The following is a 26,241-nucleotide window of genomic DNA, read 5'->3' on the forward strand; positions in this document are numbered from 1 at the left end:
GTGTCTCAGTCTTCTTGAACTATAGTCCTTAGATAACATTGAACGGGATTCTTGTTACAAGCATCAAAGATATCTGAAATAGATCTATCCAGTTTTGAAAGTATCAGATTTGACCTGATATGCAATACAGGATATTGAAAGCTCTAAAATTGTCTTCATTTCTTTACAGATCTGGGTGAACCACTCTATAAAGCACAGAGAAAAATTCTTTCTTTGATATAGTTTTATAGAGACTGTGATACATGAAGTTACAGATTTGCGTGAGGTTATAGGTTTGTCTGAGTCACTGTATAAAGCACAGAAAAAAAACTTCTATCTTTGGCCCAGTTTCACAGAGACTGTAAGACATGAGGTCTAGAGAAGGACACTGTACCAGGAAAATTTCTTTTGTTCTCATAGCTTTAATTTAATTTAATTTAATTTAATTTTTTGAGACAGAGCCTCACTCTGTCGCCCAGGCTCTGTTGCCCTGGACGAAGTGCAATGGCGCAATCTCGGCTCACTGCAACCTCTGCCTCCTGGGTTCAAGTGATTCTCCTGCCTCAGCCTCCTGTGTAGCTGGGATTACAGGCGTGTGCCACCACACTTGGTTAATTTTTGTATTTTTAGTAAAGGCAGGGTTTCGCCATGTTGGCCAGGCTGGTCTCAAACTTCTGACCTCAAGTGATCTGCCTGCTTCGGCCTCCCAAGTTGCTGAGATTATAGGTGTGAGCCACTGCACCTGGCCTCATAGCCTTTAAACCACCTCAGAGACCTTAATCTGGTGTCGAAAATTCAAACAACTTATTACCACTGATCTCTGGAAAGTTCATGAGATTTTATCAATTGAAAATAATCACTCATGCATCATCCTATTGTTTTTATAAAAGAAGCTTATTTAGCACAATCTATGCCTGAACATACTCCCAAGGAGATGTACAGAAAAATAAGGTATCTGTCTTCAAACAAACTTTACCTTTAAATTTCAAACAAATACTATATTGCAATAAGTTCATGTGTGCCAAGACTATAATTACAACCTGGAAGCCCTAGCTCCCTATTTTAACAGGCATTTTATGATGACTTTCCATGATCTACGTACCATGAGCAACTTGGATCCTGATTCCAAGGGTCCTTGAAATATTTGGGTGTTTGTATTTCCCTAGTATATGGGTATCTAGTAAATGGCTCCAGAGGTTTCCTAGGAGGAGAACTTGGGAAATCATTATCATTTATTTGGGTCCTGGAGTTGCAGTGTCTTTTTCCTAGGGTACTGCCCTCCACTCCAGCTAAGTTCAGGGTCTGAAATTAGCTCAGATCAAGGCTATGGATGTGACACTTTATCGGGGCTACCTCTTAACATCCTGGTAGACAGCATTTATTTCACTTGATTGTTTTCTTCCCATCCCATTTAACCCTATAGCTGATCCATTGTATTGGCCATCTTCAGAATTATCTCCGTCAGGCCTAGCAGTCTGCCACTCATTACTATAACTGAATCTTCTTAGATTCTAACAATTAAGGGTCAACACCAGGCCTCTATGTGTCTGGGTCTATCATCCCCCATCAGGGGGTTCAGTTCTGGAAAGGCACATTGTCCTTTCTATCTGAGCCTACCGCAAAAAGACCACTACTGACAAGGTTGGCAGGATCCTTCCTATCAGTGCTTAATCTTAATGTTTGGTAATTTATGCTTCTAACACCTTAAAACTTGAATTCAGAGAAAGGAAGCAGAGGCTACTGTAGCTGAGATTTCAAAGGCCACAGAAAAGTGTATGCCTTAGTCTCGAAACAAATAGAAGGGATCAAAAAACCAGGCCAAAATGAAAACAAGAATAGGATGCAAATTTTTTGCATTCTAGTACTCAGATCTTAGTCTTAGACTCCTCATTGGGCTGGCTGACGTAATTCCTAGAAGCAACAAGCAATTTCATCATCTGATAGCCAATTTCACTATTTTTTTTTATTGTTATCATTATTAGCATTGTCTCTTACATTTTCTTATTTATTTCTGAATCGGTAAAATAAGATTTCTTTACAAAATTCAAGAGTATAGAGTGAAGAGTATGTGTTTCTTCAACCCCTACATTCACCTGGTTCTTCCCAGAAGGAGCCAATAATAATAGATTTTCATTAATCTTTCCAGAGATATATTTGCATGCTTGCATATAATAATTGCATTTTTTCCTTGGTGATAAGATAATCTACATTGCTTTACAACTTGTTTTTTTTTTTCATTTTATAATATCTCTTCAAGACCATTCTTTACTGGTACAAATAGAGCTTCATTGTCAATTTGTTTACTGGCTGTATAATATTCCAGTACATGCACATACTAAAATTTATCTTATCAATCTAATGTGAAGGACATTCAAGTACATTCCAATATTTTGCCATTAAAAGCAATGCCTCAGTGGACCTCTTGTATGTAAATGATTTTTCAAAATTATATTTCCTAAAAGTGAACAAGATTTTTCAAAGCGTGTATGGATCTGTTCTATCTCATGTGGGCCAGGCACTGATATCCTCTAATAAGCACTTTACATGTTTAAAACTTTGCTAAATGAGGGCTGGGCGTGGTGGCTTATGCCTGTAATCCCAGCACTTTGGGAGGCCGAGGCGGGTGGATCATTTGAGGTCAAGAGTTCGAGACGAGCCTGGCCAACATGGTGAAACCCCGTCTCTACTGAAAATACAAAAATTAGCTGGGTGTGGTGGTGTGCACCTATAATCCCAGCTGTTAGGGCGCTGAGGCAGGTGAATCTCTTGAACCCGGGAGGCAGAGGTTGCAGTGAGCTGAGATTGCACCACTGTACTCCAGCCTAGGCGACAGAGTAAGACTCTGTCTGAAAACAAACAAACAAACAAACAAACAAAACTTGCTGAATGAAAATGAAAAACATACAGATCAAAAATAGTCCAAAGCATATATGTACAATCTATAATATCCTTAAAAGGGGAGCTTATGCTTTTTAAAGAGTGAGCTCACACCTTTGACACCATGACCAATTAATTTAGCAGGGGCAGACAATACTGCAGTTAGCTCGTCGGCAAGTGTGTCCAAGGTTCGTGCAATCCAGGGAGTATCATCATTTTTTGTAGCATCAATCATACGTTTAAATTGACTTATCTCTGCATTCATCTCCTCAGATTTCTTCTTAAATCCTTCATGAAGCCAATCATTTTGGACCTAAAGACAATGTAGGAAGGAAAGTAAATTTTTAAAAATCCCTATTCTTTTAAGGCTTATATTTTGTATTTAAAACCTGTGTGAAACTTTCTTTATTTTACTCCTAAAAACATTTTCTCAATTATTAGAGGAGAACTCGGACCTAGACATTGTGAGCAAGCATAGTTTACAACTTTACTAATATCCACCCACCATTATGGTTTTGCTATGGTGCTAACCTAGGTATGAGGACAAATTCTACATGTTCCTGCCCAAAAGATGCCAGTTGGGAGGTAGCCATTGGTCTGATTGCATAAATTCTCAGTCCCAATTGGGCAGCATGGTCACCCATATTGTAGGAATAACAGAAACTTATAAGCTGATGTAGAAATCCCTTATGAGAGAACTTTCAGATGGACAATGCAAGAATTCTCCCTACACTGTGTGCTAATTTGGGCAGGCTACCTACACAGGGTGACAACTGCAGCAAGTTTAGAAACTGTCCCTTTCCTGTCCTTTTAAGTCTGGAAATTTCTAAGAGTTGTATGTCAGCATGGATCTACCTCAGGGTGTTTGGATGGTAGTAGAACTCCTGGTAATATGTGGTCTTGGTGAAGGAAACCAGCTGCTGTTCACATCAAATACACTGTGTGGAATATATGTTTAACCTCTTGAGATTACTTTTAAAATCTCCCAAAACAGCAGCTCCAACCCTATTTATATTCCCCAAGGACTTGTAGGGATCATAGTCAACCTTACCTCTCCAGAATCTAAGTATAGAGAATATAGAGAAGAATTCCAAGTCTTACTGAAACAATTAAGAAAAGAAGGATTAGGGCTTTTAGTGACTGCCAAGCAGCAAATGGTGATGTGCTTCCTTCCATGATGTTGCTGTAACCTTCACCAGCCCTTCCTGAGGTACCTGGGCGAGGACCGTCTGGCCTGCTGAGGCCAAGGGCAGACTTACCTTCTGCGTGTGCTCCAACATCATAATCTGCTCTCTCAGTAGGTGTTCTCTCTCCATCTGCAGCTTCTCCTTCAATTGGGCTATGTTTTCCTTGAGACTCTTATCTTGAGCCTCCATCTGTTGCTGCTGCTCCTGTAATTTCTGTTTTAAAAGTTCCTGTTCCTTCTCAGCTGCCTCCTTCTTGGCCCGATCCACTGTTCCATGAAGGTATTAGAAAGAGAAGAAAATGATAGGTGAAGATTCATCTCCACTTTTCTGAGCTGAGACTAAACCAAATCTGAAAGGCAGGGTGAGAAATCGCAGAATTCACCCAGGTCCACACCATTAAGAGCGCATTTGAGAATGTGATGGGAAAGGCTCTGCCTGTCTGGCCGATGTACAATCATAGCTCCCCTTGTTATTTTCAGATTTAGCAGAGTGTGTGTTCCACAGAAGAGAAAATTCCTCATTTTGGGAAGGTTTTCCTGTTAGATCTGTTAGAGGGCATTGTATAAACGTACCCCTCCTGCTGTAAGCTGAGCCCTGCCCCATACCTGCTATTGCCTTCTCTCTATCAGTGAGGGCTTTATCTGACTGCAAGATGGATTTCTCTATCACCACCTGTGACTCCAGGAACCTCTGGAAGACCTCTTTTGCCTATGGAAGCAAGAAAAAGCACTTAGATTTCTTTGAAAATCTATGTTCTGGGTATTAGTGTTTCAAGAACAATTATGGTCTTGTAACTTTTGCTCTATGCCTAAAATTCTAAAGTAGCCCCCTACAAAGTGTGCGGGCTCTTTAGGGTAACCAGAGCCCCTCCTCAATTCCTGCTTCCTGTCTCCCTCCAGTGCCTTTCCCACTGCTATAATATCTCCCTGTACCTGTTTTGGGTTCCGGCCAGGAAAAACTATGTGCACAGGTGTACAAACTCCCAATCTCTGATGCTTATACATGTTTGTCTTCCAGTGTGCAATGCTGCCTGTAATCTATGCTGTTGCTTTCTCCTGCCACTTGCTGGCTAGAACTTTAGGCAAGTTATGTAATCATCCTTGGGTACTAAGTTCAGATCTGTAAAATTTCCAAAATAAAGGTGCTTCTTAAAGTCATTAGGAAGATTAAATTAAAATGTCTGGGGAAGAATTTAACAGTATACTGTAGGTAATAACAGCTCGTTGTGAGTTAGTTGTATTATTACTGCTATTATGTTTATTACCACCACCTAGGTGGTAATTTTCATTCTGTCTCTCCTGGATTTCTGAATACTATACCCTTTGTTTTGGAATAAAAATTTTTATTCTAAGAAATAAATGTTAAGTAGTGGACATTGAAAGCTGAGGTGTTATGCTATCCCTCTGCTCTCTTATTACCCACGGCTGGTGCTGAAGACTCTATTCACTCTATCCTATAAACTTCCCCATGTTCCCCTTATTCCTCACCTTTACTCCTTTCCTGGGCACTTGCCAATAGTCCTGTTCAATCCTTTCCTTTGTTTCCGTGTAGAGCTTGTGCCCTCCAGGAACAGAGAAACTTCCTGCTGAGATACTTTCCATTAGCCCCTTTGAGAGCTCATTGAGTTTAGCCTGGCAGTATTGAACAGATGACTCTTCATTCTGCAGCAAGAAATCCCCCTTCTTATTCCTTGTGGTTTCCTGCAAGGGAAATGTAGAGAGATGTCACCAGAAGAAACATGGAGGAGATGAAATTCTAAAGAATCTGGTGGAAGAGTCAGTCTAACTGTGGTCCTCATGAGAAAAACATTCTAGTGGAGTAGATGTGGAATCAGAAACACAAAACTTCATTCATTTACAATGCTAGAAATTCTCTTCAAGGCTATGGAAAAGATCATTAATCTTCCTGAGCTTCAGGTTCCTCATCTGTGACATGATGGGCCTACATTCCATAATCTGTATGGTTTGTTGCAATGGTATCATCCTGTGTTCCTGTCCTCAGTGGTACAAGGATACAAGAAGGAGCAATGTAAGTTGAACAATGGCCCGGAATTAAGATCTGGTAAGAGAATCTTTGTTTCCTGGGAAAGGTAGACTATGCATAGAAAAAGTGCACTGCTCAGGGATGACTTGTGAGTGTTCAGAGCAGTCCTGGAATCCTTAGAAGTATTCACTTAAGGAGGATCTTAAGTGATCTGTATTGATTTTACCTCAGTTATCAGAATGTTTTCTGGTTAAGTGCTTAAGGTCTGGGGAGATAAAAGAGGGATATGTAGTCTTTTGAAACTCTATCCCTCATGAGAATCCACGATAAGTTATTCCTCAGTGACAGATGAGCATTGGTGACAATAAAGGCAACTATAGGCTTCATTCTTCAAGGGGAAGGATGATGAACAGTAATGACTAAGGCAAATTACCATGAGCTTCTTCTGGAATTCCTGATTTTCATCCTTGAAGGAGTGCTCCATGAAGATTGCAATGGCTTCCCTCTCACAGGCCGCATGCACGTCCAGCAGCTCCTGGAGCGTGTCTGTGGGGAGCTTCACTCGCTGGGCCATCTGCTGGCTGTAGTAGTCAGCTGCCCTCTGCATGGCCGCTGAGTTCTCACGCTGGGCCAGAGTTATCACTGCATTCTCCAGACAAGGCACTGCTCCACTGTTGATGGCCTCTACATAAGTCACTGCCAGAGTTCCCAGACCTAAATGAACCAGGAGATTTAGGGGCTAAATATGAAATTAAAGCTCAATGGGATCCTAGGCTACATTTCTGAGCACACACATGCACGTACATACACGCACGTGCACACATGCAAACACATACACCCACATCCCTACCTCCTTCTGCTATTATCACTTTTATTTTCATAATGACTCTTCAATTTTATGGATCTCCAGTCCACAGTGCTAAAAAATTTAAATATCTACTTGTATCTAACATACTAGAGGGTATACAAGAAGTACAATTTCTCATTTAAAAAATTACAAGACAAGTAGTTTACACAGATAAAATGAGGCAGGGTAAATCATATCACATTTATTCCTAATTCTGAAGCTACCAATGTATTTTCAGGGAATTATGGGCTAATATTTATTTCTAGACTTTTTTTTTTTTTATTTTGAGGCCCAGGCTGGAGTGCAGTGGTGTGATCTTGGCTCACTGCAACCTCTGCCTCCCAGACTCAAGCGATTCTCCTGCCTCAGCCTAAGTAGCTGGGACTACAGGCATGTGCCACCATGCCTAACTAGTTTTTGTATTTTTTGTAGAGATGGAGTTTCACCATGTTGTCCAGGCTGGTCTCAAACTCCTGAGCTCAAGTGATCTGCGTGCCTCTGCCTCCCAAAGTACTGGGATTACAGATGTGAACCACCACCCCCAGCCTTCTAGAGGTTTTTAAACTTGAACATATCTTTTCTATTCTCTTGGCAAAGAATACTGAACACATAGGACTTAGAAAATATTTCCCCTAAGAAAATATTATATGTGTTTTTTATTCAGTTAATTATTTTATCAGTGGGGGATTTTTTTCAGATATGTGGAAGCCACAGATATCAGTGACAGAGTTTGCAATATTGGAGAGGTATTTGTAAATTGCAATAAGTGTGATAATTATACACATCTCTTCACTGAGTGTGAATACCTGTATACACATAGTTTTTCTATATGGAATCTAACAAAAATTCTGAGAAACCCATTATACAATATATTCAACACACATGAGGCCCCACAGAAATGTAAAAAGGAGACTCACGATTCCCAGTGACTGTGATTCCCTCCCTGAGGGTCTTGGTTCTTGCATGCGTCAAGATGTAAGAAGAGAAAATGTTTGTTTGTTCCTGGAATTTGGGATCCAGTTGCTTTTCTGACACCTTCTCAATATTAGCTAGAAGGTCTTTGTCATTTGTTGGCCGGTCAAAGACAAAACACTTCCGTTTTGGAAAGAAACGCCTGATGCACTCCCTTGGCAAATTGGATGTTTGAACTCTGGGATTCTTGCCTGAGGGATAAGAAAAACAGAGAATATAGTGAAAACAGTCTTGTTATAAGGGAGCTAAAGGTATTTTTGATAGGGTTTATTGTCTTTTTGCCATCTTCTACGCTTACAGACCTCCTTTAACATAAAAATTAAATACTTCTGTGCACATGAAACTTGTACCAGTGATAAAATGCTGGCAGGAAACTTTGGGAGATATCTTACCCAAGTACCAACAAAACCCATGGCTAGTATCTGTAGACCTGAGCATAGTGCTGAGTATAAAGTAATTGTTATGAGATGTTTACTAAATGAATGCCTGAATTAATGAAATATCAAATGTAAATTCTTGTCCACTTCATTCCATGTAGAAACTGAGCTGTGGGACCAAAAGAAGAGCCAGAAATAAACTATCCAGGATAAATATTATAAGTAGCAACATTTGGAATAGTAAAAAAGATACCATGATTATTTAAGAAAACCACATTGATGCTGAAAGAATTTGTATAGTGTTAGCTATTTTTTAGTAAAATCCTCTGAAGACTAAATGTAACAAGAATATAATCTTTTATTGTTTCGTTTTTTTGAGACGAGGTCTTGCTCTATTGCCCAGGCTAGAGGGCAGTGGCACAATCACGGCTTACTGCATCCTTGATTTCCTAGGCTCAAGTGATTCTTCCACCTTAGCCTCTTTAGTAGTTGAGACTATAGGTGTGCACCATGACACCAGCTGATTTGTTCTAGTTTTTATAGAGACAGGGTCTCACTATGTTGCCCAGTCTGGTCTCAAACTCCTGAGCTCAAATAATCCTTTCACCTCTTCCTTCTAAAGTGCTGACACTACAGGTGTGAGTCACCGTGCCCAGCCAAGAATGTAGTTTTAAGATAATCATCACTTCTTTATAAACTCTAAAGAGTAAAAGACTGTATTCGATTTGACAGTGTTGCTCTTCTGCCTATGAATTTTTAAGAAATGTTTCAAGAAAGCATAAATAGAAAAATGAAAGCAACAATGAGTTCACTGGAATTGATATTTCTCATAAGGTTTTATCAGATACACACTCAGATAAATGTAACCCATTAAAACAATTATTATGAAATTCTAGCATGGATACATATGTTGGGTTTAAGAGAAAAATCATAACATAGAAAGTAAAATGAATATTCCGACAATTATCAGAAATTTTGAAAAGGCACAGGTTGTAAAGACGTGCTTCTTCAGGTTGCTTTAGAACACAAAATCATTTTTGTAGATGATATAACTATATGGGTATTGAAAAGTTATATCCCTCCATGAGAAGAATAATATCTGTGTAACATGTTGATGTATTTTGGATGTGTGTCCCCTCCAAATCTCATGTTGAAATGTGACCCCCCAATGTTGGAGGTGGGCCTAGTGGGAGGTATTTGGGTCACAGGGGCAGATTTCTTATGAATACCTTGGTACCATCCTTGTGGTAATGAGTTCACACAAGATCTGGTTGTTAAAAGTCTGAGACCACCCCCCCCTGTTGTTCCCTTTCTCACCATGTGACACACCAGCTGCCCCCTTCACTTTCCACCATTAGTAAAAGCTTCCTGGGGTCCTGACTAGAAGCAGATGCTGGTGCCATGCTTGTACAGCCTGCAGAACTATGAGCCAAATAAACTTCTTTATAAATTACCCAGGCTCAGGCATTCCTTTATAGCAATGCAAAATGGACTAACACGCACATTTATATTTTTATTAGATAGGCTTTTCATTGTAATTTCATGTCTAACAATTATCTGGTCAATCATTTTCTAAACACAGAAAAGCAGAGGGCAAAACACGGATCACAAGCATCTTGTTTTTAGAAAGTCTTAGCACCCATTGTAATCTGAATGCTAAGGTACTAATTGTACAAAGAACAAATCTGTCTTGAATAATTTATCTGCACTTTAGACTCTACTTTTCTTAAGTGAACTAGGCTCCATTCCTAGAGCTCTTCAACATACCCCTCAGTCCCCGTTTCTACAGACCTCAATCTAGTCTCAAATACAAATGAAACCCCAGAGATGATGGGCAGTGTTTAGCAGATCACACACCCAGTGGACCACCCACAACCCAGGCCACATTCTGATACCTTGAATCAGCTTCAAGGCATTCTCCAGGTATTCATCTTCTGTGATAGGGTGACCGTTCAACTTCAGCTCCAGAGTGAAATCCCGTACTGTCCAAATAAAGTCTGGAAAGAAACTCACAAACTCTGTGGAATCTTCTACTCCATCAGGCCTTGGGGTGGACTTTGCCTTAATTAGTTCTGTGAGCTCCGTCACATAACTAGGACTTAGGTAAGGAAAAGCAACTGTCTGCCCACAATTCACACATTTCTCTTATAAAAATATTATAAACACTCTCTTTTGTCTTGGGTTCCCTATGCTGCACCACAGGTAATTACATTAAAGGAAAGGAGGAAATGACTTGATCTCCATTCCTATAAAGTCAATGAAACCTGGTGGTTCCGTTCTGTTCTTGGAAGGATACTGCAGCTGCTCCAGGGCCTGGTGGTTGATGGTGCTCATGCTGTTGTAGATAAAGGTGCTGCACAGGAGCACAGCCAGGGCAAAGATCCAGGAGTCATTCTTAGGGTCACCCTAAAAAGCACATTAGAGCAAAGGACTTAGGAGTATAGTCTTTAGAAATTCACTGAGACATTTATTTTGTCAGTCTTTCATTTATGATTTCAGCTAATGTACTTGCTGTACAAAGAAGATAGACATGAATGTAAATAACAGTTTGTTACAATATGTCTTCTAATCACAATTTCTTTACATATAAAAGGATTCTAATCTTCATAGGGTTTTTCTTTTCCTCAATTGGATGAAATAAGATGCATGTATGGAAAAACTAGTACAATATCTGGTTTTCAGTTGGATATTCATGATGAGTGCTAACACTTCTTTAGTCTACACATATTTATTGGCCATGTATCACCTACAAAAACCATACCATAGTATGCATAACTGGGGATTGTAATTATATTCAATTAAATTCAGCAAACACTTATAGGAAACTGAAGAATGTTTCTCACTGCTTTTATGTTTAGAAAAGCAAATTTAATAAATTTACTCTCAAGATGACTATTTCAAAGCTGTGACAAATATTCATAATGATGATTCAATAAAAATGACAATATTTATAGATAACATCTTAGTAATGTACATAAGAAGTAGAACCCATAGCTGTAATGTTAAATTAAAAATTACAAGTCTATCCAGGAAGATAAGAGCTATGAAAATTGAAGAGCGTATGTGATATGAAGGTTTCCTGGAAGTCATGAGCTGAATGTTAAAAAATTGATAGAATGTGGATTTGAAGAAATGAAGGTGATTCTGCAAGTAGAAAGACCCACAGAAACAAAATTAGAGATTGTAGATTTCAGGAGTCTTTGTAATAAGAATAGAGTTTATTGGTGGGTGGAGCCAAGATGCCCCAGTAGGAACAGCTCCGGTCTACAGCTCCCAGCCTGAGCAACACAGAAGATGGGTGATTTCTGCATTTCTGTTTCAGGTACTGGTTTCATCTCACTAGGGAGTGCCAAACAGTGGGTGCAGGACAGTCAGTGAAGCGCACTGTGCGCGAGCCGAAGCAGGGTGAGGCATTGCCTCACTCGGGAAGCGCAAGGAGTCAGGGAGTTCCCTTTCCTAGTCAAAGAAAGGGGTAACAGACGGTGCCTGGAAAATCGGGTCATTCCCACCCTAATACTGCGCTTTTCCAACGGGCCTGGAAAATGGCACACTAGGAGATTGTGTCCCGCACCTGGCTCGGAGGGTCCTATGCCCACGGAGTCTCACTGATTGCTAGCATAGCAGTCTGAGATCAAACTGCAAGGCAGCAGCGAGGCTGGGGGAGGGGCGCCCGCCATTGCCCAGGCTTGCTTAGGTAAACAAAGCAGCCAGGAAGCTCAAACTGGGTGGAGCCCACCACAGCTCAAGGAGGCCTGCCTGCCTCTGTAGGCTCCACCTCTGGGGGCAGGGCACAGACAAACAAAAATTCAGCAGGAACCTCTGCAGACTTAAATGTCCCTGTCTGACTGACAGCTTTGAAGAGAGTAGTGGTTGTCCCAGCACGCAGCTGGAGATCTGAGAACAGACAGACTGCCTCCTAAACTGGGTCCCTCACCCCCGAGCAGCCTAACTGGGAGGCACCCCCCAGTAGGGACAGACTGACACCTCACTTGGCTGGGTACTCCTCTGAGACAAAACTTCCAGAGGAACTATCAGACAGCTGAATTTGTGGTCTCACAAAAATCCGCTGTTCTGCAGCCACCGCTGCTGACACCCAGCCAAACAGGGTCTGGAGTGGACCTCTAGTAAACTCCAACAGACCTGCAGCTGAAGGTCCTGTCTGGTAGAAGGAAAACTAACAAACAGAAAGGACATCCACACCAAAAACCCATCTGTACATCACCATCATCAAAGACCAAAAGTAGATAAAACCACAAAGATGGGGAAAAAACAGAGCAGAAAAACTGGAAACTCTAAAAAGCAGATGCGATCAACTGGAAGAAAGGGTATCGCTGATGGAAGATGAAATGAATGAAATGAAGCGAGAAGGGAAGTTTAGAGACAAAAGAATAAAAAGAAATGAACAAAGCCTCCAAGAAATTTGGTACTATGTGAAAAGACCAAACCTACGTCTGATTGGTGTACCTGAAAATGACAGGGAGAATGGAACCAAGTTGGAAAACACTCTGCAAGATATTATCCAGGAGAACTTCCCCAATCTAGTAAGACAGGCCAACATTCAGATTCAGGAAATACAGAGAATGCCACAAAGATACTCCTCGAGAAGAGCAACTCCAAGACACATAATTCTCAGATTCACCAAAGTTGAAATGAAGGAAAAAATGTTAAGGGCAGCCAGAGAGAAAGGTCGGGTTACCCACAAAGGGAAGCCCATCAGACTAACAGCTGATCTCTTGGCAGAAACTCTGCAAGCCAGAAGAGAGTGGGGGCCGATATTCAACATTCTTAAAGAAAAGAATTTTCAACCCAGAATCTCATATCCAGCCAAACTAAGCTTCATAAGTGAAGGAGAAATAAAATACAGACAAGCAAATGCTGAGTGATTTTGTCACCACCAGGCCTGCCCTAAAAGAGCTCCTGAAGGAAGCACTAAACATGGAAAGGAACAACCGGTACCAGCCCCTGCAAAAACATGCCAAATTGTAAAGACCACTGAGGCTAGGAAGAAACTGCATCAACTAACGAGCAAAATAACCAAATAACATCATAATGACAGGATCAGATTCACACATAACAATATTAACGTTAAATGTAAATGGGCTAAATGCTCCAATTAAAAGACACAGACTGGCAAACTGGATAAGGAGTCAGGACCCATCAGTGTGCTGTATTCAGGAAACACATCTCACGTGCAGAGACACACATAGACTCAAAATAAAGGGATGGAGGAAGATCTATCAAGCAAATGGAAAACAAAAAAAGGCAGGGGTTGCAATCCTAGTCCCTGATAAAATAGACTTTAAACTAACAAAGATCAAAAGAGACAAAGAAGGCCATTACATAATGGTAAAGGGATCAATTCAACAAGAAGAGCTAACTATCCTAAATATATATGCACCCAACACAGGAGCACCCAGATTCATAAAGCAAGTCCTGAGTGACCTACTAAGGGACTTAAACTCCCACACAATAATAATGGGAGATTTTAACACCCCACTGTCAACATTTGACAGATCAACGAGACAGAAAGTTAACAAGGATATCCAGGAATTGAACTCAGCTCTGCACAAAGTGGACCTAATAGACATCTACAGAACTCTCCACCCCAAATCAACAGAATATACATTTTTTTCAGCACCACACCACACCTATTCCAAAATTGACCACATAGTTGGAAGCAAAGCTCTCCTCAGCAAATGTAAAAGAACAGAAATTATAACAAACTGTCTCTCAGACCACAGTGCAATCAATCTAGAACTCAGGATTAAGAAACTCACTCAAAACTGCTCAACTACATGGAAACTGAACAACCTGCTCCTGAATGACTATTGGGTACATAATGAAATGAAGGCAGAAATAAAGATGTTCTTTGAAACCAACGAGAACAAAGACACAACATACCAGAATCTCTGGGACACATTCAAAGCAGTGTGTAGAGGGAAATTTATAGCACTAAATGCCCACAAGAGAAAGCAGGAAAAATCCAAAATTGACACCCTAACATCACAATTAAAAGAACTAGAAAAGCAAGAGCAAACACATTCAAAAGCTAGCAGAAGGCTAGAAATAACTAAAATCAGAGCAGAACTGAAGGAAATAGAGACACAAAAAACCCTTCAAAAAATTAATGAATCCAGGAGCTGATTTTTTGAAAAGATCAACAAAATTGATAGACCACTAGGAAGACTAATAAAGAAGAAAAGAGAGAAGAATCAAATAGATGCAATAAAAAATGAAAAGGGGGATATCGCCACCGATCCCACAGAAATACAATCTACCATCAGAGAATACTACAAACACCTCTATGCAAATAAACTAGAAAATCTAGAAGAAATGGATAAATTCCTCAACAAATACACTCTCCCAAGACTAAACCAGGAAGAAGTTGAATCTCTGAATAGACCAATGACAGGTTCTGAAATTGTGGCAATAATCAATAGCTTACCAACCAAAAAGAGTCCAGGACCTGATGGATTCACAGCCAAATTCTACCAGAGGCACAAGGAGGAACTGGCTAACCAGTTTTGCCAGCACCATTTATTAAATAGGGAATCCTTTCCCTATTTCTTGTTTTTGTTAGGTTTGTCAAAGATCAGACGGTTGTAGATGTGTGGTATTATTTCTGAGGGCTCTATCCTGTTCCATTAGTCTATATCTCTGTTTTGGTACCAGTACCATGCTATTTTGGTTACTGTAACCTTGTAGTATAGTTTGAAGTCAGGTATCATGATGCCTCCAACTTTGTTCTTTTGGCTTAGGACTGTCTTGGCAATGCGGGCTCTTTTTTGGTTCCATATGAACTTTAAAGTAGTTTTTCCAATTCTGTGAAGAAAGTCATTGGTAGCTTGATGGGGATGGCATTGAATCTATAAATTACCTTGGGCAGTATGGCCATTTCCACGATATTGATTCTTCCTATCCATGAGCATGGAATTCTCTTCCATTTGTTTGTGTCCTCTTTTATTTCATTGAGCAGTGGTTTCTTGTTCTCCTTGAAGAGGTCCTTCACATCCCTTGTAAGTTGGATTCCTAGGTATTTTATTCTCTTTGAAGCAATTGTGAATGGGAGTTCATTCATGATTTGGCTCTCTGTTTGTCTGTTATTGGTGTATAAGAATGCTTGTGATTTTTGCACATTGATTTTGTATCCTGAGACTTTGCTGAAGTTGCTTATCAGCTTAAGGAGATGTTGGGCTGAGATGATGGGGTTTTCTAGATATACAATCATGTCATCTGCAAACAGGGACAATTTGACTTCCTCTTTTCCTAATTGAATACCCTTTCTTTCTTTCTCCTGCCTTATTGCCCTGGCTAGAACTTCCAACACTATGTTGAATAGGAGTGGTGAGAGAGGGCATCCCTGTCTTGTGCCACTTTTCAAAGGGAATGCTTTAAGTTTTTGCCCATTCAGTATGATATTGGCTGTGGGTTTGACATAAATAGCTCTTATTATTTTGAGATACGTCCCATCAATGCCTAATTTATTGAGAGTTTTTAGCATGAAGAGCTGTTGAATTTTGTCAAAGGCCTTTTCTGCATCTATTGAGATAATCATGTGGTTTTTCTGTTTGGTTCTGTTTATATGCTGGATTATGTTTATTGATTTGCATATGTTGAACCAGCCTTGCATCTCAGGGATGAAGCCCACTTGATCATGGTGGATAAGCTTTTGATGTGCTGCTGGATTCGGTTTGCCAGTATTTTATTGAGGATTTTTGCATCGATGTTCATCAGGGATATTGGTCTAAAATTCTCTTTTTTTGTTGTTGTGTCTCTGCCAGGCTTTGGTATCAGGATGATGCTGGCCTCATAAAATGAGTTAGGGAGGATTCCATCTTTTTCTATTGATTGGAATAGTTTCAGAAGGAATGGTACCAGCTCCTCCTTGTACCTCTGGTAGAATTCAGCTGTGAATCCGTCTATATATATTCAATCTCAAAAAAGGGAATTTTGTCATTTGCAACAACATAGATGAACACTGAAGTCATTATGCTAAGTGAAATAAGTCAGACATAGATAGACAAATACTGCATGATCTCACTTATTTGTGGAATCTAAAATAGTCAAATAGTTAAACTCATAGCAGCAGAGTAGAATAGTGGTTGCCAGGGGCTGGGGATGCGAGAAATGAAGAAATGTTGGTCAAAGAGTACAAAATTTCAGTTATGAAAGATAAATAAACTCTGGAGATCTACTGTACAGCAGTGTGACTATAAGTAACAATACTATATTGATTGTGACCTTCATTTCTGCTGAGAGGACAGATCTTTTTTTTTTTTTTTTTTTTTTTTTCTGGGGACGGAGGCTCGCTCTGTCGCCCAGGCTGGAGTGCAGTGGCGTGATCTCGGCTCACTGCAAGCTCCGAAGTGGACAGATCTTAATTTTTCTTACCACACCAAAAAATAAAAAGAGAGCATGGAAAAAAGAAATGGTAACTATGTGAGGTAACAGCTATATTATTGGCTGGATTGTGGTGATCATTTCACAGTGTATACACATATCAAAACATTAAGTTGTACAGCTTAATTATATACAATGTTTATTTGTCAATTATACAACACTAAAGCAGAAAAATAAACAGAATTTCTAACGCCGTTTGGGCAAAAATAAAGTGTATAGAAATTTAGAAACTATTCCCAAATAAGTCTCAAACTAAGACAATAAGAGAGAAATTATTTATTTCACCAATTCATAAGAAGCTAAATACCAAAAATTCATCTTATAATGTTTATTGTAGGAAGAACAAATACTTTTATATGACGAGCACAATCAGAAATGTCTCAAAGCCTTCCAGAATGCTCTGTGGGTAGTTGATGAGCTTCACCATGAGAAATATAAACTGAACTCTCTTAATTCCAACCCTCAACTGTACTCTTCACATGGTAGCTCAGAAGGTGGGTGAGAGGGCTCTCCTCATCTCCTGAGATTGGAGTCAATACCTCTTCTCTTTCTTATCAAGGCACTGTTATACACAAGTGTATGTGGTGAAAGCTGTGAGGTGCTGCCTGGATCACAGGTGTCAGCTCTCTTTCTTTTTTTTTTTAATTATAATTTAGGTTTTAGGGTACATGTGCACAATGTGCAGGTTTGTTACATATGTATCCATGTGCCATGTTGATTTCCTGTACCCATTAAGTTGTCATTTAGCATTAAGTGTATCTTCTAATGCTGTCCCTCCCCCCTCCCCCCACCCCACAACAGTCCCCGGAGTGTGATGTTCCCCTTCCTGTGTCCATGAGTTCTCATTGTTCAATTCCCACCTATGAGTGAGAACATGCGGTGTTTGGTTTTTTGTCCTTGCGATAGTTTACTGAGAATGATGTTTTCCAGTTTCATCCATGTCCCTACAAAGGACACGAACTCATCATTTTTTATGGCTGCATAGTATTCCATGGTGTATATGTGCCACATTTTCTTAATCCAGTCTATCGTTGTTGGACATTTGGGTTGGTTCCAACTCTTTGCTATTGTGAATAGTGCCGCAATAAACATACGTGTGCATGTGTCTTTATAGCAGCATGATTTATAGTCCTTTGGGTATATACCCAGTAATGGGATGGCTGGGTCAAATGGTATTTCTAGTTCTAGATTCCTGAGGAATCACCACACTGACTTCCACAATGGTTGAACTAGTTTACAGTCCCACCAACAGTGTAAAAGTGTTCCTATTTCTCCACATCCTCTCCAGCACCTGTTGTTTCCTGATTTTTTAATGATGGCCATTCTAACTGGTGTGAGATGGTATCTCACTGTGGTTTTGATTTGCATTTCTCTGATGGCCAGTGATGATGAGCATGTCTTCATGTGTTTTTTGGCTGCATAAATGTCTTCTAATGAGAAAGTTTTCCAGGGCAGACTTCCAGTGATTGACCAGCACCAGGGATGAAGGCCTAGCACCCTTGTCCCAAAACATGATAACTCAAAAGGGCCATTCCAGCCACAGAGCTCCCTGTGGAATTGACAGAGGGCAGGGATTGCATTGCATTCCAATCTCCTCCCTCTCAGCAACCTGCCTCTTTCCCAGTCACACTATATCCTGAAGGCTCTTTGTGGGGAGGAACTTTACTTTGTTCACCAATGTCTATGCTACTCAGCCCAAAGGCCTGGAACTCAACTGCTTAACAACCTTTTATCACATTGAATCAAATCATTCACCACTGTGCCAAGAAATAAAAGAATGTTTTACCTAATATACCATGATATCTAACCTTGTCTAGAAGTGTGATTCAAACAGGTCAAAGTTTGCCTTATTCGCTATAGTTGGATTTCTAGTTTGCACAAATAGATCACAACAGTTCAATTACAAGGATCATGTCTGGAATAAAAGGAACCTGTCTATAACTCTCTGTCTTACCTTTTCCACATCGCCCAGACCTTCGGTGTCCAGAAGGACCAGGGTGTGGTTTGGCTTGGAGGGGTGGGGCACGCACCACATCCAGATGCCCTTGGTTTCAGACTGCACTGTGGAGCCCAGAGGGAAGCCTGCAGGGAAGAGGAGGAAGCTAAGCACAGGGACAGCAGAGGAGCCAAGCCGCCCTTCGGCCACAACATCAGACTGGTTGGATTGTAACTACCCCAACATACATGATGGTGCTTTCTGTATTTCCTCAAGAATGGCTTACTTTGTGAATAATCTATATAAAAAAGCAAGGGACATTAAATGTGAGAACGATGCCAAGTAACGGCTCAAAATGGAGACAAAGAGAAATCTATGAATCAGACAAAAAGGAGGTCACTGATAACAGGAACATCTTAAAAAGTGGTGGGGTTCAAAGTCAGAGAAGAGTGGGTTGAAGAAAGACACGAGAAGGAAAAAACTCAAAAAGGGAAATTGAGATCTTTTTTTGCATGGAAAAGTGATTAAAAACTAAAACAAACACAAAAACAAAACAGAAGTTGGTGGCCACATGGGATGTGGAACTCAGGAAGGGTTTTCAAGATTATATAGATTAAAACATCTTTGTATGTTGATGGGAATATTACATGAGGAAAGCAAAATATGTTGTAAGACAAAGGAGACACAATTACAGGAGCCCAGGACTTGAATACACAAGGGAAGGTAGGATTCTGGGCACTAGTAATGTACAGTTTCCTTAATGGGAATGAGGGAAAAAATATGAGAATGGATTATTGTAAGGTAGTGGTTTGGTGGTAAGAATTGGAATGAGAAGCTTGGTTTATTGAAAGGAATTGGAGTCTACCTTCATGTGCTCTGGGGTAGAGAATCAAGAAGCTGAGATATAGCTGGAATCAAGCAACTGGCCTGTGTCCCAGGATACCACTTACCATGATTCTGTCCTGCCAGATGGTTCATCAAGTAGGATTTCCCTGTACGGTAGAGTCCTACAATGGCCACCACCACCAGTGGCTGAGAAATCTTTTCAAGAATCTGTATAGCTTGCTGGTTCACCAACAGCTTCTCATGGTTGTTTTCCACCAGGCAAATGGGGGCCAACATTTTGGGTCCAGATTCCATGGCAACTGCCAACCTAGAAGAGCCTCCCAGTAGAAATAACGTTACATTGTCATTCTCTGTCTCAGTGTTTCCCAAGCACCCATCAACACAGGACTAATGAGACTTCTATGTTTCTACTGGACAACATGTAATCTAGCATTAGCTGACTGCAGAAGGCTTCTTTTATCACTCTCCCAAATCTGTAATGACGTTTAGTGATGAAACATGGAACATTATCTTCTTCAAAGTTTTACTTCAGTAGTACTATTAAAATCCAAGTAATCGTTACCATAATAGGGGGCCCACCAATACTCCAAGTCCTGTGATGCATGCCTTAAGTATCCGACCCCACTGACACAAAAATCTGCAAGTTAGAGATTATTATAGCCACAAATACACAAATGATATCATGAGTCTTACAAAGGATGAATGCAGAAATCATAGAACCCGGCTTACAAACCTGGACAATTGAGTAAAATAGCAGGCTAGGAAGTTGTAAGTCTTTCTCTCCTTGGAGACATCACAAAACAACTTTAAAAAAATGGCTAAAATGATCTTATAGGAGCTCTGGAAAACAGGCATAAGTCTATAGCAATCAGGCAAATGTCCAATATTTTTAAAAGGCACATTCAAAATGGTAGGCGATTTCATGGCATTTTGTTTGCCAGTTCTGCCCACTCCACTCAGTAACATGGTCTTAGTTTGGAGGAGGTGGTTTTTCACTTCCCAGTTCTCTCCCTTGAAGTGGAGGGAGCAAAGAAGACCTTATTTGCAACACACTAACCTGACTGGGAGCTACCTCTTCTGGTTTCTGTTCTGCCTACCTTGGATTTCTGGTATGTCATACACAATGATTTCTTGTGTATGATACCAAAACCACTGGAAACAAGTGAAAAAAATTAGATACACCACACTTCATCATAATTAAAAACTTTTGTGCATCAAAGAACACTATCAACAGAGTAAAAAGGCAACCTATGGAAAGGGAGAAAATATTTGCAAATCATGTTTCTGATAGAATACATAAAGAACTCCTAAAACTCAATAGCAACAATAGCCAAAAATAAAAATTCAAAAATGGATAGACTAGATGTTTCTCCAAAGAAGAAATGGCCAATAAGCACATGAAAACATGCTCAACATCATTAATCACTAGGCAAATGAAAATCAAAACTACAATGAGGTAACATGTTAGACCCACCCATTAGGACTATTAGTTTTTTAAAAAAGCCCAAAACCTCAAAACAGAAAACAGGTGTTAGCTAGGATGTTGAGGATTTGGAACCTGTGTGCACTGTTTATGGAATGCAAACTGGTACTGTCATTATGAAAACAGTACGATGGTTCCTTGGAAAACCAAACATAGAATTAACATTTGATCAAGCAATTCTACTTCTACGTATACAGTCCAAAAAATTAAAGGCAGGGACTCACACAGGTACTTGTATATCAATGTTTATGGCAGCATTATGCACAATAGCCAAAAGATGAAAACAGCTCAAATGACTATAAACAGATGAATAAACAAAATGTTGTATATACCTACAATCAGCTATTATTCAGCCATAAAAATGTAGGAAATTATGACACATGCTACAACATGGATCACCTTGAAGACATTATTCCAAGTGAAATATGCCAGACACAAAAGAAGAAATATTATATGAGGTACTAGAATAATCAAATACATTGAGACAGAAAGTAGAAGTGTAGCTACCATGGGCTGGGGGAGGAGGGAATGTAGAATCATTGTTTAAATGTAGAGAGACTCAGTTTACAATGATGAAGTTCTGGAGATGGCTGCACAACTAATGTCACCAAAGTATATTCTTAATTAGTAAAATAGTAATTTTATTAAGTATATTTTACCAACAAAAAAGAGAGTAAAAGACAAAAGCCTGGATAATCAGGCAACCTATTACGCTGTGTTATGCTACTGCAACCACTTATCTGTCAGAATAATCTACCTCAAAGACAGTGGTTATGCTATAAGGTTTTTGATCAACAACCTGCAGTAACTTTTTAATCATCATCATATACTGAAACTTGTTCTCTAATGCATCACTGTGACCTTATATGTTTGTCTTTTATCTACAGGTTTGGAAGAGTGATGAGAATAGAAGGGAGAAGGGAAAGGATCCACTATAGGATGAGGAAACTCTAGAGAATACCGGCTATCTTTCCAAAAGAGAACCAGGAGAATGTCCAGAATCTAAAGAATTCAAGTACAGCCGGGCGCGGTGGCTCACGCTTGTAATCCCAGCACTTTGGGAGGCCGAGGCGGGCGGATCACGAGGTGAGGAAATCGAGATCACGGTGAAACCACGTCTCTACTAAAAATACAAAAAAAACTAGCCGGGCGTGGTGGCGGGCGCCTATAGTCCCAGCTACTCGGAGAGGCTGAGGCAGGAGAATGGCGTGAACCCGGGAGGCGGAGCTTGCAGTGAGCCGAGATTGCGCCACTGCACTCCAGCCTGGGCGACAGAGCGAGAGACCGTCTCAAAAAAAAAAAAAAAAAAAAGAATTCAAGTACAGGCTGAAATACTTAGCCTAGAAGGGTCAGGTTCTCCGCAATTTACTCCCACAGATAAGAAAAAGAATAACAATACATATAATATTACATATTATATAGAGAGATAAATTATAGATATCTAGAGAGATAAATTACGTACATATATATTAATAGATAAGTTAGATTTCTTTTTGAGAGATAAAGTCAGTGTCACTTTTGGGTGAATCGAGATGAAAGGCATATGGGATTTAATTGTAATATTTTTAGAGGTGAAGTTTAATTCCATAAATTTAGTATTGAAAGTACAATTATTCTGTAGATCTCCTGGCACATTTTTATTGCCATTATATTAAAATGGTTTTCTATGATACCTGTATTTCCTTATAATTAGAAAAATGTAAACATAATATTGTCTTCAAATGTCTCAAATACTCAGTTTTGAATTGATATGTCAAACATTCAAGATGCATCTAATGCCACCAAAAATACCAGCTCTATCATTCACTACTTATGTGGCCTTGACCAAGGAGCTTCATCTAGCTGAGCCTGTTAATTATAGGGGCCTGTGAGTTAAATCATACATGCAACCTGGAGGGTGTTTTGATAATAAAATGAGACATTATAAGTTTATATCTTTGCATAGCATGCACCACAAAATAGGATTTCAGTAAATGTTGAATTAAATGGAGGTTACTACGATAATTACAATAACAATTGGTCCATTAGATTATATATTTCAACAAAATATACAAACTATAAGTTACTAAGAAATAAAAGCTGCAAATAAATTTTTCACGGGAGCAAAACTGTAAAGTTCAAGCACGCTGTTGCTGTACAACCTGCTCTTGTCTGATTCTTCACTGAGGGGAGTAAGGAAAATGGAGATCAAACACGAGGTCCTGATTTCCACAATGAAATGCATTGTAATGGGATGTGTAACGTGTTCATCACATTATAGTGACTGCAACTGTACGGTCCCTTCTTTAAAATGAACAATAAAGGCAGCTCTAGGAAGATGTGGCTGCTCCTGCAAACAACTTTATATAAACCAGGCCTCTGGTTTCTTAGCTGTGTGGGAACCACAGACCTTTTAACTTCTACTAAATGAAATACAGCTGTTCAATCCTATTCAGGACTGGTTTTCACACTCTGATGTACATAAGAATCACCTGATCACTCTGATGATAGTTTCTTTTGCTGTGCAGAAGCTCTTTAGTTTAATTAGATCCCATTCTCAGCAAACTAACACAGGAACAGAAAACCAAAAAGTGCATGTTCTAACTGGTAAGTGGGAGTTAAACAATGAGAACACATGGACACGGGGTGGGGTGGGGTGGGGTCGGGGTGGTGGGAAACTCACACACTGGGGCCTGTCGGTGGGTGGAGGGCAAGGGGAGGGACAGCATTAGGACAAATACCTAATGCATGCGGGGCTTAAAACCTAAATGACGGATTGATAGGTGTAGCAAACCACCATAAGACATGGTGGTTTCAAAAAAAATCTTTTTGATTTTAAACATAGTTTCTATTCTTCATCTTTTTTTTTTTTTTTAAAGAATCACCTGAGAGGATTGTTCAAACCCAGATTCCCAGGCCTAAGTATCTATCTGTTTAGCAAGAGCTGCAAGTGACTCTGATGTTCCTATGGGAAACTAACACCCCCACCCCCGCCCCCCACACACACAGAGTTTGGACTATATAGTTATTTTTAAGTAATAAAGACCAGCGATGTGGGGCCTAAGTTTATTTCTATGTAGAGATCTAAAGAGCTCTTATTCTGAAGCTTTCCTAAGTGTGACCACTAGAAAGATAGACAAGAAACTCTCCCTTCCAGTATAATTGCGTGGAAGCTCCTTGTTCTCTGCATTCTGGGGCCTGCCGCAGGACTGAGAGAGAGAGCCAGGCAGGCGCCCACCAGGGCTCATTCCAGGCCACTCACTGCTGTCCTGAGTTGATGATCAGGGAACAGCACATCCAGGGGGACGTGGCGTGCCTGGCTGTCATTAGTTCAGGTGGAGAAGCTGAGCTTCCCCAGAACTAAAGCCAGCCACAGGCTCCTGCAGGCCAGGCAGCAGGCACCCTGCACTTCCTGCCCATTTCTCAGTTGCCACTCTGAATCAGAAACCAAGTCTTGAGTTAGGAACTAAGTTGCATTTAAAAGAAAGTGTACATACCTGCTCTACAGCACTGCAGGTCCAAGAACAGCTTTCAGTTGCCTCACTCACCTCTTGTTTTCTTTCCTCCTTTTACTTTTCTGTTCTTTCCTTTATAAAAGGGAAAAAAAAGCTGAGTAAGCTAGTTGTTTCCAAAATGGGATGGGGCAGTAAAAATAAACTTGGAAATAAAATTAATCCATGCTATTAACAAAGTGTTAGCAGAGCCATGCCTGAATCATCTGATGTGAGTTTGAGGATGGGTGTTGGGTGCAGGGGTGAGAGGAGGTCAGAAAAAGCCACAGATACTGCACAGTCACACCTTAGCAAGCACAGTCCTGTCAGCTTTCTTTTGTCTTTCCCATCTTAGAAGGCTTCACAGGCTTTCTTCTTGATACCGTTCCCAGGTGGCTTTAGTTTCCTAGGCACACAAGAAAAACAGGAAATCTACAGTAGTCACATAAGCAAAGCTTTAGAAACCAAGAATATTTTAAGATTTTTCTCTTAGTGGGAATTCTTGAGTTCTGGGGTCTTTAGTTAGTGAAGAACTTTTGATATTTTAAATGTGTTCACACATGCGCACACACACACAGACACACAGAGGAGAAAGAGAGAGAGAGAGAGATCTAAAGATATTACTGGTTTAAAAAAAGAATGAACCAGTCTTTTATAGCAACATGGATGGAACTGGAGGTCATTATCTTAGGTGAAACAACTCAGAAACCGAAAGTCAAATACCACATTCTTACTCATAAGTGGAAGCTAAATAATCTGCATACATGGACATAGAAGGTGGAATGTGCAGTGCACAAGCTCCTATGAGAATCTAATGCTGCTGCTGATCTGACAGGAGGCAGGGCTCAGGCCTTAGTGCTCTCTCCCTGCTCACATCCTGTGTGGCCCAGTTTCTAATAGACCATGCTCTGGGGGTTTGGGACCCTTGATGTGGACTATTTATCCAACAACCCATAGTTTCCATTGGTCGAGACTTGTCCCCAGGGACTTTAACTATTTTGAATTCACAAGCTGCCCTTGGGCAAAATAGACACCCTTTCACGGCTTGGAGAAACATCTGAGTGAGAAAAGGAGAAAGACTCTCTACAGAGGACATAGCAGCATACTGGGACTGTCCGCTATGGCTGCACTGCTAAATGGATTTGAGAACAGAAGCAAGTGGCAGAATGAGCAGACATGAGTTTTGGCAATAACTTAGGCTGAGGATTTGGGGAGTGTGGTAGACTAATCTGAATACTCTATTCAGACAAAGATTTGTGTTAAAAATGTAAAATTCTGGGCCGGGTGCGGTGGCTCATGCCTGTAATCCCAGCACTTTGGGAGGCCGAGGCGGGCTGATCACGAGGTCAGGAGATCCAGACCATCCTGGCCAACACGGTGAAACCCTGTCTCTACTAAAAATACAAAAAAATTAGCCGGGCGTGGTGGCGGGCGCCTGTCGTCCCAGCTAGTCCAGAGGCTGAGGCGGGAGAATGGCGTGAACCCGGGAGGCGGAGCTTGCAGTGAGCCGAGATCGTGCCACTGCACTCCAGCCTGGGCGACAGAGTGAGACTCCATCTCAAAAATAAAAAAAGGAAAATTATGAATTAAAAAATGTTTAATATTTTCAAAAGCAATATTAAAAATTGACTAATTTGTCATGAATGATCTTAAAGACCAAATTCCAAGAGAAGGTGAACGCGCCCAAAGAGTTAAGTGGAGTATTGAAGCTGTTTTTTTTTCTAATAGCATTTGCCAACCAAGGGAATGCGACCTTCAGTTTGGAAGGCATTTGTGAAGAGGCCAGAAGTCAAAGACCAGAGCTTGTCTAAAGTAGAGTCTAGTAGGAGGCCTCCTTTAGATGTTATAAAACTAAACCAGTGATTTTTAATACTTGCTGCACAT

General features: G+C 40.3%; 1 protein-coding gene across 3 annotated transcripts; it reads right to left on the bottom strand.

The window, feature by feature from the left end:
• Window positions 1-207: 207 nt before the first annotated feature.
• Window positions 208-24,614, bottom strand: LOC100581228 (guanylate-binding protein 6). 3 transcript variants are annotated; one of them, XM_003260028.2, is made up of 11 exons: window positions 24,364-24,614; window positions 19,509-19,721; window positions 18,577-18,704; window positions 10,519-10,628; window positions 10,118-10,314; window positions 7,791-8,036; window positions 6,460-6,740; window positions 5,531-5,743; window positions 4,649-4,751; window positions 4,116-4,309; window positions 1,918-3,169 (listed from the first exon to the last, which is right to left on the bottom strand). In XM_003260028.2, exons 2-11 carry the CDS (start codon window positions 19,696-19,698, stop codon window positions 2,930-2,932), a joined length of 1,902 nt encoding a protein of 633 aa, XP_003260076.1. In that variant the 5' UTR covers window positions 19,699-19,721; window positions 24,364-24,614; the 3' UTR covers window positions 1,918-2,929. The 3 variants fall into 3 exon arrangements, with proteins under 3 accessions (XP_030680942.1, XP_030680941.1, XP_003260076.1); XM_030825081.1 differs by lacking the exon at window positions 24,364-24,614 and having other exon boundaries at window positions 222-3,169; window positions 18,577-18,610; window positions 19,496-19,698; XM_030825082.1 differs by lacking the exons at window positions 18,577-18,704; window positions 19,509-19,721 and having other exon boundaries at window positions 208-3,169.
• Between the last annotated feature and the right edge of the window lie 1,627 nt (window positions 24,615-26,241).

This window comes from Nomascus leucogenys, chromosome 12 (assembly GCF_006542625.1).
Source record: "Nomascus leucogenys isolate Asia chromosome 12, Asia_NLE_v1, whole genome shotgun sequence".
In the NCBI taxonomy this organism is placed as follows: domain Eukaryota; kingdom Metazoa; phylum Chordata; class Mammalia; order Primates; family Hylobatidae; genus Nomascus; species Nomascus leucogenys.

Excerpts from the sequence above, each read along its gene's own strand:
- LOC100581228 (XM_003260028.2), bottom strand. The coding sequence starts at position 19,698 with ATGGAATCTGGACCCAAAATGTTGGCCCCCATTTGCCTGGTGGAAAAC. Across the intron at positions 5,744-6,459 it reads AATTCCAGAAGAAGCTCATG|GAAACCACAAGGAATAAGAA; the intron begins GTAATTTGCCTT and ends TTTCCCTTGCAG. Across the intron at positions 4,310-4,648 it reads TAGAGAGAAGGCAATAGCAG|TGGATCGGGCCAAGAAGGAG; the intron begins GTATGGGGCAGG and ends TTCATGGAACAG.